We start from the raw sequence: 14,800 nt of genomic DNA, 5'->3' as shown, positions 1-14,800 counted from the left end.
CCGCCGCAGCACCATCCCCCTCCCTCTCCTCTCCCTCTCTTCTTCTCTCACTTCCTCACACTCACTTTCCCTCTCTCACCTCCTGACCATCAACACAATCCAGCCACTATCCTCCTCTTCAAAATCACAAAAAAGAACAAAAATAGAGATCAGATCGAAGAATAGAACATGCATAGCTTCAAACAAAACCCTAACATACCTAATTTAAAACACTAATTTCCCAAATTTTAATTAAATCAAACCCCAATTTCAGAATGATTCATGATGGTGATCCGCAAATTTCTCAGATCCCAACATCAACTCATCCTGAACTTCCAGAACCTTCTTCACCAAAAGTCGTCAATTTCTCAGATCCCAAATCACCATTTTTGTTGCAAGTGCTTGCACAGAATACTAATTCAATTCTGGCCGCACTAGGAGGAGAAGATGGTGAAGATGCGGTGCAGTGAGGAGAAGAAGAGGACAATGGTGTTAAGAGAAGAAGACAAAGACACTGCGTTTGGAGGAGGAAGAGACTTAGAACTGAGGAAGTTGTGGCTGTAGATATAGAGGACTCAGTACAGCTACCTCCTGAAGCCAGAAAACCTCCCAAAGAAGAAGAAGGAAGAGAGGGGAGGAGAAGACGGAACTTGCGGCAGCAAAGGGAGGAGCCGCCGTTGATTCTCGGAAGAGAGAGAAGAATGATAGAGAAGAGAGAGTCATTGGTAAGGAGAGAAGAGGAAGGAGAAATGCGCGAAGATGAAAGAAGATGGAGGGGAGAGAAAGAGAGAGACCACAATGGAAGAAGATGGAGGAAAAGGAATCACCCTATCTGCCATTGTTGGGAACCATTCTTCCCAGAGATGACTTTCTGATTTTGAAATTTTGGGGGATTAGGGTTAAGAAATTTTGGAAATTTGAGAATAGGTTGCCAGCTAGGTAACTCCGTTTGCCACATATGCTTTCCTGTTTGCCACATCAGACATTCACGTTAACAGAAAACGTCACTCTTGATGGATGGGTGTTTTGTGCACGTTTTTAAATTATTAAAGGGTATTTTTGTCAATACGAAAAATGGGGGTCATTTTTGTCAGAGACAAAACATTTCGGGGTTGCTTTTGGTGGTTAACCATAGTGCAGAAAGAGAACATGAACATGAACATGAACATAACATAAAAATATTTTAATTTTATCCATATTAAAAAAAGAGTATCTATGCTTAAATTCACCTGTAGCACAAATTCGAGAATTAAGCAATAAGGGAAATCTTTCTAAGGAGAATTTCTCCTTTGCTTGCTATTCAGCACAGATAGATTAACTTAATTACTTAAAACAACAAAGGGAAAAGCATTTCACCACAAGAAAAGATGGACAAGTGCTAAAATGAATCATCAGTGCGCCAGCGGTGACACTGACAATAATTTTCTGGTGACTATAAGTCAATAACTTTCGATGGTACTGTTTCCATCAATAGACAAACATTCAATGGTTGTCCAATAACTGGATTTGACAACTCAAGTTCAAACATTTACATGATTGATGTCAAACAAACCGAACATAATATGGACAAAAAGACTGGAGAGAAGTTAGAAAAAAGTGATAATATAGAACAAGAAAGTGGAGAGGATAAGAGACAAAACAGAGATCAGCAAACAACAACTTGAATTGTAAATTATAGAGTGAAACAAGTATAACCAAAAATCAAATTTGATTTCTATGCAACCCTAATTACTAAACATCTTGATTAACTAAAATGAGAAATCCCAAATTGTTGAACAATTTTTTTATACTAAAAAAATATAACATTCCATAATCCCAATAATCGTTACTGCTTACCAAAATTGCAAAATCATGTTTATGAGACATGAGAACATAATCAAATAGATATCATGATTATTTCCGAAAAGAAAGATATGAATAAGTAGCAAATGCAATCAATTGTGAGATGGTGCAGGGCAACTACATTTGGTGCAAAAATGTACTCTAGTATCGGAAATCATTTTATAACAACATTGTTGTGTGAATGTGATTAGACATAATCCTCTCACCTTTCAGTCTCTAATCATGTACAACTAAATGAATTCCCCTTCTTTTACACTGTATATACTGGAAACGATTGTATAATGTTTGCAAATGACTTCTTATATTAACATATTCGCACCCTACATATTGAATAAAAAGAATGAAGAACGATCCTTAAAGTCGATATGAGAAAGCTGTATAACAAAGTCTTATCCTACTAGTCGGGGCCAGCTACAAGTAAGGAACTTCCGCAGAATGTCTAGGCTGCAACTACCTAAGAAACAAGTACGTTCTTATAAGTCCTCAACTCCCCCATTGCAAAATGTAAACCATATGATAACTTATCGTGTTTTGGCAAATCATGATTTAATATGAAATTGTTAAACATGTAGACCTATGTAGTCCAAACCAGACAATCAAAACCTAAGTATATGCAAAGTTCACAGAATCAACCAATGATTTCAAGTCCTGCCAGCACATTTTAATTGTTCATAAACATATTGCACAATTAATAATCATTATACGATTATGAGCTAAGAATCAAGCACAGCTCAATTTTCTTTCATTCTAGGTTAGAAAAGGAGGCTTAGTGGCTAAATTACCCTTATCAGATTTTTCCTTGGAATGCTTGAGAGATTTCTTGTCTTTCCTTTTCTCTTTCTTTTCCAACTTCCTCTTCTTTTTCTCCTCATCTTCTACTGTTCTGTGCCTCTTGCTTTTCCTCTCATCTGCTGATTTAACACCATAATTTAACCCCAAGAACTTGAAATAAATAAACACACAGACAAAGTGAAGCACACAATGCATGTTTTTGTTGCTTAGTGCACAACCCTTGAATCAAGCCCTTAATGATTTCACCTCATGAGTGAGATTTAGTACTAAAATCCATAATTTCTCTAACCCTAACCTTCTACGTTTTAAATAAAGAAAGAAAATCTAACAAAGGAAAAGTAAAAGAAGAAAGGAAAAATTAAAACCTTCGGAGTCCGAGGGTGAGGAATAACTGTGTCGTTTGGATTTTCTATCGCTTCCCATGATTTTGATGATTGATAATTCTTTTACAGCAGCTAGAGAGAAGTATGGAAAGCTCTGTGAGTTTGTGTTTCTGCTGGCCTATTTTCCATGAAACAAGACTGACCGATTTCGCCATTTTGGTACAAATAGTAGAATTCTATTTTATTCAAGGTTGAGTTTATTATTTCTTGTAATTTATGAGTTACTTTATTGTTTAATTTCTAATTTGTAAAATTAAGGGTCAATTTTAACTTTAATATTTTCATTACCGGGATATATATAAAATAAAATATATTTTATATATTAAAATTTAAAAGAAAAACACAATCTTATATTTTACGAGATTGCAAATTTACTTTACATATATATTTTTTGAAATTCTTCGGATAAATAATTTTTTAGTATTTTTTATTATTATTTAATTAAAATACACATTAATTTTTTTTTTAATAAATTTTACTAATTTATATGTGTGAATTTTAAAAAATATTGGTGCAAACTATATTGATTCATATATGTAAATTCTGATAAATATAAGTATATAATATATATTTTTTGTGTATAAAACTTTTATAAATATAGATATAAATTATGCTGTTTAAATACTGACAAAAGATAATAATATTTGTTGACCATATAGCATTGCTCATTATTTTTACATTCTTTAAAAATATTTGTATTTAAACATAAAAATAATTTATTGGTTAATTTATCTATATCTTATTTCAATTTAGGATTTTATATTCAATTCTGGTGTTCTTAATATTCTCTAAAATATTCATAATTTATCATTTTTTGGTTAAAAAAATCTCTTCAAATATTTTAAAAATCTTTTTGCAAAAATAAAATTTTTTTTAACCAAGATCAATAATGAATAATATTTGTCAAAGTTTATGTAAATATAGATATGAGAGGTGATAAAAATGTGACTCATTCAAATATGTGCATCCTACACTTTATATTTATGTATATTCGTCATGTAAATTTTTTGGTTCAGATAAAAAATCTCATATTGATTCATAAAGTGATTGAGAATGTCAAGTATATATTTCTTTCTAATAGTCTTTAGACATCGATGATTCTAATACCAAGTTTTCTACCTTGAAAGTTATGATCATGTTTAGGTTATATTCGATTGTCAAAGAAAAATTCTGATCAGCAGATATTTTATAGTTTTTTGATATTATTTTTATATAGTTTTTAGTATGTTTTATTTGAGTTTTATTAAGATTTCATAATTTTTAGTGTAAAATTTACATTTTTCGATTCTACTTTAAGTTTGTGTGTTTTTACGCAATTTTAGGTATTTTCTGGCTGAAATTGAGGAGTTGGAACAAAAGTCTGATTCGGAGACAGAGAAAGTGCTACAGATGCTATCAGGATCTGACCTCCTTGCACTCGAAAGAACTTTTCTAGAGCTATAGAAGTCCAAATGGAGCGTTCTCAACGGCTATGGGAAAGCTACCAACATTCAAAAAGACTATTTTACCCTTCTTATGTAATCCTTATTCATTAGTTTAGTATTAAAAGACTTTTACACCTCTTATTAAGAGAGGACCTGTCATATTTCGAATTCAACATTGTATCTTCTATAAGTATGAGTTTCTAAACCTCCTAAGTTGAGGGGAGGAGCTCTGCTGAGTTTTATGAATTAATAAAGTACTACCGGTCTATTCTCAATCCGTGTTTGATTCTATTCTAAGATGTATCTTCGTTCTTCATCCTTATGAATGCGTTGAACCGGTACAAGGTTATCTCATTCTACTTGGGTTCAAAGTGAGTCTTTCATCGGACAATGATGAACCACTAGCTTGATTATACATCTCTTAGACGACTAATCCACAACTTTGTTGGGGACTTCTCGAGACACCAATTCAGCCAAGACACGGGGAGATTAGAGTCTTTGTGGTAAAGGCTAGAACTACAAGGCGCAACATTCTCTGATCCGGAAGATTCGACCTTGTCTGTGCCATTTTGAGTAGGATCATCAAGGGGAATGAAATGCAGGAGCTTCACCTTCAATCTGACTGGATCTGCACGAACCCTGGGGTTCAGCACTGGAGGAGAATCGGCAACCTCTTAAGAAAGGTGTTGATCACATACAGCCTGCCATAGAAGAAATCATTCACAGTTAGAGTAGACAGTGAAACCGAATTGATCCAGAAGAACAGAGCTTCTCCAAGCCCTAACCATCTTCTTATCATTGCTTTAATCATACTTGAGTAATGTTTTCTTCATTTTCCTTTTCTGCGCTTTAAACAAACAACCAACTTTTCTATCCGCCTGACTAAGATCTACAAGATAGCCATAGCTTGCTTCAAACCACAATCCTCGTGGGATCGATACTGACTCACTTAGGTATTACTTGGACGACCCAGTGCACTTGCTGGTTCAGTTGTGTGAAGTGTAATTCCACGCACCTAATTTTTGGCGCCGTTGCCGGGGATTGTTCAAGTTTGGACAACTAACGGATTGTCTTGTTGCTTAGATTAGGTATTGTCTTTAATTTTTGAGTCTTTTATTTCCTTTTTTCGAAAAAAAAAATCAAAACTTTTCAAAAACCTTTACTTTTCTTTATCAATCTTTATCTTTTGTATGAGTCTTTGTTCTTGTTCTTGTTTGAGTCCTTTTCGAATTTCTTGAGTCTTTTTCTTAAAATTTTCAAAAACAATGTCTTTTATTTGAGTCCTGTGTCAATTTTTGAGTTTGGTATCTTCTTGATCTTTTCTTTCAAAAAATTTTTTGAAATTTGTGTCTTTAGTTTTCAAAATTTTTAAGTTTGGTGTCCTTTGCATGTTCTTGTTTTCTTTTAATTCTTTGAGTTTTGTTCTTGGTGTTCTTCTTGATCTTCAAGTTGTTCTTGTTTTTCTTTTTGCTTTGATCTTAAAATTTTTAAGTTTGGTGTCTCTTTATGTTTTTCTTTACAATTTTTAAATTCTAGGTGTCTTAGATCTAAAAATTTTAAGTTTTGTGTCATTTAGTTGTTTTTCTCTGTCTTCATTAATTCAAAAAAAATAAAAATAAAAAAGTATCTTTTCTATCTTTATTTTAAAATTATTTTCGAAAATCCTAACAAAGATTTCAAATCAATATCTTATCTTATCTTAGTTTTAAATTTCAAAATCAAATATTTTCAAAATCATATCTTTTTCAAATTACTATCTTATCTTTTTATCTTTCTTTAAAATTCAAAAATCTTATCTTATCTTATTTCAAATTCAAATTTTAAAATTTTAAATTTCAAAATCAAATCTTTTTCAAAAATCAAATTTCAAATCTTCTCTTTTAAAATTTGATTCTTACTTATCTTATCTTTTTTTTTAATTTAAATTTCAAATCTTTTTAAAATTAAAAACTTATCCTTTTGATTTTGATTTCAAATCTTTTTAATTTAAAATTTATCTTTTCTTAACTTCCTTATCTTATCTTGCTTACCTAACTTATCTTCCTTTTCAATTTAAAACCTTTTCTATCTTATCTTTTTTCAAATTTCAGTTTTAAAACCTTTTCAAATCTTTTCAAATTCTTATCTTATTTTTTCTAATCTTAATTTTAAAATCAAATCTTTTTTATCTTTTCTAATTTTAAATTCAAATCTTTTTCTAATCTTCTATCTTATTTTGATTTCAAATTTTTCTTAATTAATTAGTTGTTTTTTCTTTCTTCTTTTTCAAAACCTCCTAACTAATTCTTCTCTTCTAATTTTCGAAAACTTCTCTTCTACTTCTCTCTCTTCTATTTTCGAAAATTCATCATTTAATTTTCAAATCTTTTTAATTAATTATCTTTTAATTTCTTTCTTGTTCTTCGAATTTAATTAATAATTAAAATAAAAACAAAAATATTTTCTCTTTTTTACTTCTAATTTTCAAATTCTTCTCTCCTCATAGCCGAATTCTTCTTCTCTCTTCTCTATCATCATTCTTCCTTCTTCTTCAGATCTCACAGGGAGTCCTCTATTCTTGAACATAGAGTTCCCATTCTTCTTTCTTCTTGTTTTCTTTTTTTTTTGTTTATGAGCAGGAATAGGGATAAAGAACCCATCTTTAATCTTGATCCTGAACCTAAGAGGACCCTAAGGAAGCATTTGCAAGAAGCTAAAGCACAACAATCCGGAGGAAACCTCACTGAGTTATTCAAACAAGAAGCTAAATACATGGCAAACAATGCTAATAATGGAGGAGATGCAAGAAAGATTCTTCGTGACTACACCACACCAACTTTTTATTTTTATAGAAGAAGTATCGTCATACCTTCTATTAGAGCTAACAACTTTGAGCTTAAGCCTCAGTTAGTCTCTCTTCTGCAACAGAATTGCAAGTTTCATGGACTTTCACTGGAAGATCCACATCAATTCTTGTCGGAATTCTTGCAAATATGTGACACTGTTAAGACCAATGGAGTGGATCTTGAGGTCTACAGACTTATACTCTTTTCCTTTGTTGTTAGAGACAGAGCTAAAATATGGTTGGATTCTCAACCTAAAGAAAGCTTAGACTCTTGGGAGAAGCTGGTCAATGCTTTCTTGGCCAAATTCTTTCCGGCTCAGAAGATGGGCAAAATTAGAGTGGAAGTTCAAACCTTCAGACAGCAAGAAGTTGAATCCCTCTATGAAGCTTGGGAAAGATACAAGCAACTGATCAGGAGATGTCGTCCTGACATGCTTTCAGAGTGGTCTATCATAGGCATCTTCTATGATGATCTCTCTGAATTGTCCAATATTTCATTAGATAGTTCAGATGGAGGATCACTCCACTTGAAGAAAATGCCTGCAGAGGCAAGAGAACTCATTGAAATGGTTGCAAACAATCAATTTATGTATACATGTGAGAGAAACCCTGTGAACAATGGGGTATCTCAGAAGAAATGAGTTCTTGAAGTAGACACTCTGAATGCCATGTTGGCTCAGAACAAGATCTTGACCCAGCAGGTCAATATGATCTCTCAGCATTTGACTGGAATGCAAGCTGCAACTAGCAGCACTCAAGAAGCTTCCTCTGAAGGAGAAGCTTATGATCCTGAAAAACCCATGATGGAAGAGGTGAATTACATGGGAGAACCCTATGGAAACACCTACAACTGCTCATGGAGGAATCATCCTAACCTTTCATGGAAGGATCAGCAGAAACCTCAACAAGGCTTCAATAATAATCAAGGTGGAAGAACCCTGAACAGGTTCAACAACAGACCACCATTTCCTTCTTCTCAAGAACATATGGAGACTCCTAAGCAGAGCCTTTCTGACTTAGTCACTATACTCTCCAATCTCTCTAAGACCACTTACAATTTCATTACTGAAACAAGGTCCTCTATTAAAAATTTGGAGATACAATTTGGTCAACTGAGTAAGAGAATTCCTGAGACTCCTCCTGAAACTTTTCCTAGTAACACTAAAGTAAACCCAAGAGAAGAATGCAAGACTATCACCATTGAGGATGAGGCCGAATATGGAGAAATTGAGATGGCATTGAGCGCCAGTAAGGAAGCCCTCACTGGGCATTCAATGCCCAAACTGGCAAAGGAACTAGCATTGAACGCCAGTGAAGGGATGCATGATAGGCGCTCAACGCCCATAGAACCACCAGAACTGGCGTTGAATGCCAGTAATGGCACACCTACTGAGTGTTCAGCATCCACTGAAAAAATTCCTATCCAAGAATTAAAGGAAGCCAAAACTCATGTAAAGACCATAGAGGTCCCTTTGCATACACTCTTGCAGTGCATGAGTTCTGATGAATACTCATCCTCTGATGAGGATGAGGACACTAGGGAAGAGCAAGTTGCTCGGTACCTAGGTGCTCTCATGAAGCTTAATGCAAAGCTGCTTGGCACAAAGACATTGGAGGAAGAACCTCCAGTGCTTACTAAAGAACTCAATGCTTTGGTACAGTAGAAGCTACCTCAGAAGCTTCCGAATACCAGACGCTTTCTAATTCCTTGGACCATAGGCACCATGACCTTTGAGAAGGCTCTATGTGACCTAGGGTCAAGTATAAACCTCATGCCTCTCTCTGTAATGGAGAAATTGGGAATCTTTGAGGTATAAGCTGTAAATATCTCACTAGAGATGGTAGACAAGTCAATGAAGAGGCCATATGGCTTAGTAGAGGATGTCTTGGTGAAGGTTAAAGACCACTACATCCCTGCAAACTTCATAGTCTTGGATATTGGAGAGGATGAGGATGAATCTATCATCCTCGAAAGACCTTTTCTAGCCACTGCAAATGCCATGATTAATGTGGCAAAGGGAGAAATGGTCTTCCAAATAGAGGAAGACTACATCTTGTTCAAGATGCCTGAACCCAACTCCCTACCTAAAAGAGAGATAACTGTGCAACACTTAATGTTCCAAACATCTCTTTCAATGCAGAGTTTTATTCAGCCCTCAGACACCAATTCTAAGTTTGGTGTTGGGCAGCCATCAACAAGCACTGAGAACAAAGGTACTAAGAAGAAAGTACCTAAAGGCTGGAAGGATAAGAAAGTCCCCACTGAAGGCCTCTCACCTAGCATGAGAGTTGTCTTCACCAAGAAACTAGTCATACCATATATAGTGAGTCATGTCTTATCTCTAGAGCATGTGGAGCTCATCCATGAAAAGACAGGAAGAAAGTTCACTGTAAGGGGCGAAATTCTAAGCCGTATCCATCTCCGTAAGGAGTTAACCGTCAAGTTATTGACGTTAAAGGAGCGCTTGTTGGGAGGCAGCCCAACCAATATAATTATTATTATTTACATTTTTCTTTAAATTTATTTTTCCTAGTTATTTTTTGTAGGTCTATGATCACGCATTAGTCAGAAAAGCTCTGTGTGACCTAGGGTCAAGCATAAACCTCATGCCACTCTCTGTAATGGAGAAGCTAGGAATCTTTGAGGTACAAGCTGTAAATATCTCACTATAGATGGCAGACAAATCAATGAAGTATGCATATAGCTTAGTAGAGGATGTATTGGTAAAGGTTGAAAACCATTACATCCCTGCAAACTTTATCATTTTAGACTCTGGGGAAGATAAGAATGAATCTATCATCTTTGGAAGACCTTTCCTAGCTACTGCTAACGCTATCATAGATGTAGCCAAGGGAGAACTGATTCTACAACTAGGGGAGGATCATATCTTGTTCAAGATGCCTGAACCCAACTCCCTACCTAAAAGAGAGATAACTGTGCAACACTTAATGTTCCAAACATCTCTTTCAATGCAGAGTTTTATTCAGCCCTCAGACACCAATTCTAAGTTTGGTGTTGGGCAGCCATCAACAAGCACTGAGAACAAAGGTACTAAGAAGAAAGTACCTAAAGGCTGGAAGGATAAGAAAGTCCCCACTGAAGGCCTCTCACCTAGCATGAGAGTTGTCTTCACCAAGAAACTAGTCATACCATATATAGTGAGTCATGTCTTATCTCTAGAGCATGTGGAGCTCATCCATGAAAAGACAGGAAGAAAGTTCACTGTAAGGGGCGAAATTCTAAGCCGTATCCATCTCCGTAAGGAGTTAACCGTCAAGTTATTGACGTTAAAGGAGCGCTTGTTGGGAGGCAGCCCAACCAATATAATTATTATTATTTACATTTTTCTTTAAATTTATTTTTCCTAGTTATTTTTTGTAGGTCTATGATCACGCATTAGTCAGAACAAAGACAGATATATTCAGAATTAAAAATAGAACACTTTGGATAGAGTGTCTTTCTGGCATTGAACGCCTGTTATGGGCATAGCCTGGGCGTTCAACGCCCAAATTGGTAGACTTACTGGTGTTAAACGTCAGCTAGGGGTAGACTCTGGGCGTTCAATGACCCAAATAGCAGCCTTACTGGCGTTGAACGCCAGTCAAAGGCAGACCCTAGGCGTTCAAACGCCCATGCAGAGGGCAGAAAATCTGAATTTCCTAGCCTCTCAGGACCAGTGGGTCCCATAGCATCTTTACCTACCCTATTTCTTTCTCTTCTTTTCACACTTTCCCATACACTTTTCCCTATAAATCCTAGCTCAATCACATTCATATCACTTCCCTATAAACCATCATACATATCACCAACCCCCACCCACTTCAAAATCAAATTTCCCTCTCATTTATCCCACCCATGACCCAAACTAACCCTAGCCCATTCCTATAAATACCCCTCATTCTAACCCTTCATACACACACAATCCATACACTCTAAAGCCCCCTTGGCCGAATAACTTTTCTCCCTCCATCCCCATCTATTTTCTTCTTCTAATCCATTCTTCTCTTTTGTTTATTTTTGCTCGAGGACGAGCAAAGTTTTAACTTTGGTGTTGGAAAAGCCTTGCTTTTTGCTTTTCATTCCCATTCATGGCACCCAAGGTTGGAGAACCCTCTAGAAAGAGGAAAGGAAAGGCCGTAGCAGCCACCTCCAAATCTTGTGAGATGGAGAGATACATCACCGAAGCCCACCAAGACCACTTTTATGAAATATGACAAAGAAAAAGGTGATCTCTGAGGCCCCTATCAAGCTTAAGAAGAATGAGTATCCAGAGATCCGAAGAGAGATCCGAAAAAGAAGTTGGGAAGTCCTGACCAATCCTATCCAAGAGGTTGGGATCCTAATGGAGCAAGAGCTCTATGCTAATGCATGGGTTACTAAAAATCATGACACTAGTGTGAACCCACATCCAAAGAATTGGAGCACCATGGTCCGAGGGAGAATCTTGGACTTTAGTCCGGAAAGTGTAAGGTTGGCGTTCAACTTGCCTTTGATGCAAGGAGACCCACATCCTTACACTAGGAGAGTCAATTTTGATCAAAGACTAGATCAAGTGCTCTCAAACATCTGTGTGGAAGGAGCACAGTGGAAAAGGAATTCTCAAGGCAAGCCCATTCAACTAAGAAGGCTTGACCTCAAGCCCGTAGCTAGAGGATGGTTAGTATTCATCCAACGCTCTATCATCCCTACTAGCAATCGGTCAGAAGTAACCATAGACCGAGCCATCATGATCCATTGCATCATGATTGGAAGTGAGGTGGAAGTACATGAGGTGATCCCTCAAGAATTATACAAAGTGGCGGACAAGCCCTCCACCCAAGCAAGGTTGGCATTCCCTCACCTCATTTGTCACCTATGTAATTCAGCTGAAATTGTCATAGAATGAGACATATTCATTGAAAAAAACAAGCCCATCACTAAGAAGAGGATGGAAAAAACTAGAGAGCATGCAGGTGAGCATATGCAACCACCTTATCAAGAAATCCCTGAGATACCTCAAGGGGTGCAATTTCCTCCTCAAGGCTATTCGAACCAATTACATAATTCTCTTGGAAAATTGAACACTAATATGGAGCAGTTGAGGATGGAGCATCAAGAGCATTCTACTATCCTCAATGAAATAAGAGAAGATCAAAGAGCTATGAGGGAAGAAGAACAGACACACGGGCGTGGCATTGAAGAGATCAAGCACTATATTGGATCCTCAAGAAGGAGTAGTAGCCTCCATCACTAAGGTGGATTCGTTCTCTTAATTCCCTTTTCTTATGTTATTTTTTTGTTTCTGTTATATTTTATTGTCTGTTCTCGTGTTCTTATTGCATGATCATTTCTATCTATGTCTTAAAATTATAAAATGTTCCATATATCTCTCACCTTGCTAAAAGGAAAATTTTATTTGAAAAAGAAAATTAAGTTGCATGAATTTCGAGTTTATAATAAGAAAAGTCAATTATTTTGATGTGGTGGCATTATTTTTGTTTTCTAAATGTATGAATGAACAATGCATATTTGAAATTGGAGTTAAGGATGTTGGCTCTTGAATGAATGATGAAAAAGGAGAAGTATTATTGGTAATCTAAAAAATAAAAAAAAAATGATTCTTGAAGCAAGAAAAAGCAGCAAAAAAAAAAAAGAAAAAGCATGTTGCAACAAAAGAAAAAAAATACATGCATGCAAAAAAAAAAGCAAGTAGAAAAAGCCAATAACCCTTTAAACCAAAAGGCAAGGATAAAAGAATCCAAGGCTTTAAGTATCAATGGTTTGGGGGGTCTAAAAGAAATAAAATCTTGGCTTAAGCGGCTCAAACAAGTTGTCCCTAACCATGTGCTTGTGGTGTGAAGGTGTCAAGTAAAAAGCTTGAGACTGAGCAGTTAAAGTCATGATCCAAAGCAAAAAGAGTGTGCTTAAGAACTCTGGACACCTCTACCTGGGGATTCTAGCAAAGTTGAATCACAATCCGAAAAGGTACACCCAGTTAAGTGTCTGTGGCATTTATGTATCCGGTGGTAATATTGGAAAACAAAGTGCTTAGGGCCACGACCAAGACTCTAAAAAGCTGTGTTCAAGAACCAAAAAGAACTAATCTAGAAGAGTCAATAATATCATCTAGATTTTATGTTCCTAAAGATGCCAACACTATTGAGTTTCAATGGATAGTGAGATGCCAAAATTATTAAGAAGCAAAAAGCTACTAAGTCCCGCTCATCTAATTGAAACTAAGCTTCATTGGAAACTCTGAGATTTATTGTATCTTACTCTTCTTTCTATCCTACTTTGTTTTTAGTTTCTTGGGGACAAGCAACAGTTTAAGTTTGGTGTTGTGATGAGTGGATATTTTATACGCTTTTTGACATCATTTTCATATAGTTTTTAGCATATTTTATTTGAGTTTTATTAAGTTTTCATAGGTTTTAGTGTAAAATTCACATTTTTGGATTCTAGTTTGAGTTTGTGTGTTTTTACGTAATTTCAGGTATTTTCTGGCTGAAATTGAGGAGCTGGAGCAAAAGTCTGATTCAGAAACAGAGAAAGTGCTGCAGATGCTGTCAGGATCTGACCTCCTTGCACTCAAAAGAGCTTTTCTGGAGATATAGAAGTCCAAATGGAGCGTTCTAAACAGCTATGGAAATCTATCATTCAGAGATTTTCAAAAATATATAATAGTCTATACTTTGTTTCAGAATTGAAGGACCAAAACTGGCATTCAACGCCAGCCATCTGCCCTATTCTGGCATCCAACGCCCAAGGGAGGAGTGACCAGTGTCCAACGCCCAAAAAGGACCCCCTAGCTAGCGTTCAATACCCTAGAGACCTCCTAGAACGTGGATCTCAATCAAGCTCAGCCCAAACACTCACCAAGTGGACCCCAAAAGTGGATTTTTACACTAAAAGACTGTTTTACCCTTCTTATATAATCCTTAGTCATTAGTTTAGTATTAAAAGACTTTTACACCTCTTATCAAGAGAGGACCTGCCATATTTCGAATTCAACATTGTATTTTCTATCAGTATGAGTTTCTAAACCTCCTAGGTTGAGGGGAGGAGCTCTGTTGAGTTTTATGAATTAATAAAGTACTACTGTTCTATTCTCAATCCGTGTTTGATTCTATTCTAAGATGTATCTTCATTCTTCATCCTTATGAATGCGTTGAACCGGCACAAGGTTATCTCATTCTACTTGGGTTCAGAGTAAGTCTTTCATCGGACAATGATGAACCACTAGCTTGATTATACATCTCTTAGACGGCTAATCTACGACTTCGTTGGGGACTTCTCGAGACACCAGTTCAGCCGAGTCACAGGGAGATTAGAGTCTTTGTGGTAAAGGCTAGAACCACAAGGTGCAGCATTCTCTAATCCGGAAGATTCGACCTTGTCTGTGGCATTTTGATTAGGATCATCAAGGGGAATGAACTGCAGGAGCTTCACTCTCAATCAGACTGGATCCGCACTAACCCTGGGGTTCAGCACTGGAGGAGAATCAGCGACCTCTTAATAAAGGTGTTGATCACATACAGCCTGCCATAAAAGAAATCATTCATAGTTGGAGTAGACA

The 14,800-nt window shown here is 36.0% G+C and overlaps 1 protein-coding gene across 3 annotated transcripts in view; it reads right to left on the bottom strand.

Annotated features, from left to right (window-relative positions):
* LOC107612501 (protein pxr-1) overlaps positions 1-3,168 on the bottom strand; it is a 5,890-nt gene extending 2,722 nt beyond the window's left edge. For 2 of the 3 annotated variants that reach the window (XR_001613784.2, XM_016314193.2), the window contains exons 1-2: positions 2,979-3,167; positions 2,604-2,732 (exon numbers count right to left, since the gene is read on the bottom strand). Coding sequence is in view for 2 of the 3 variants with exons in the window: in XM_016314193.2 (XP_016169679.1) it covers positions 2,604-2,732; positions 2,979-3,036 (187 nt within the window). In the remaining variant the exon portion in view is untranslated. Of the gene's footprint in view, positions 1-2,603; positions 2,733-2,978 lie in introns of all 3 variants that reach the window. The other variant, XM_016314194.2, reaches the window with a different exon arrangement.

The sequence above is a fragment of the Arachis ipaensis genome, chromosome B08 (assembly GCF_000816755.2).
Source record: "Arachis ipaensis cultivar K30076 chromosome B08, Araip1.1, whole genome shotgun sequence".
NCBI classification, from domain to species: domain Eukaryota; kingdom Viridiplantae; phylum Streptophyta; class Magnoliopsida; order Fabales; family Fabaceae; genus Arachis; species Arachis ipaensis.
This window is presented reverse-complemented; position numbering and strand designations above follow the sequence as displayed.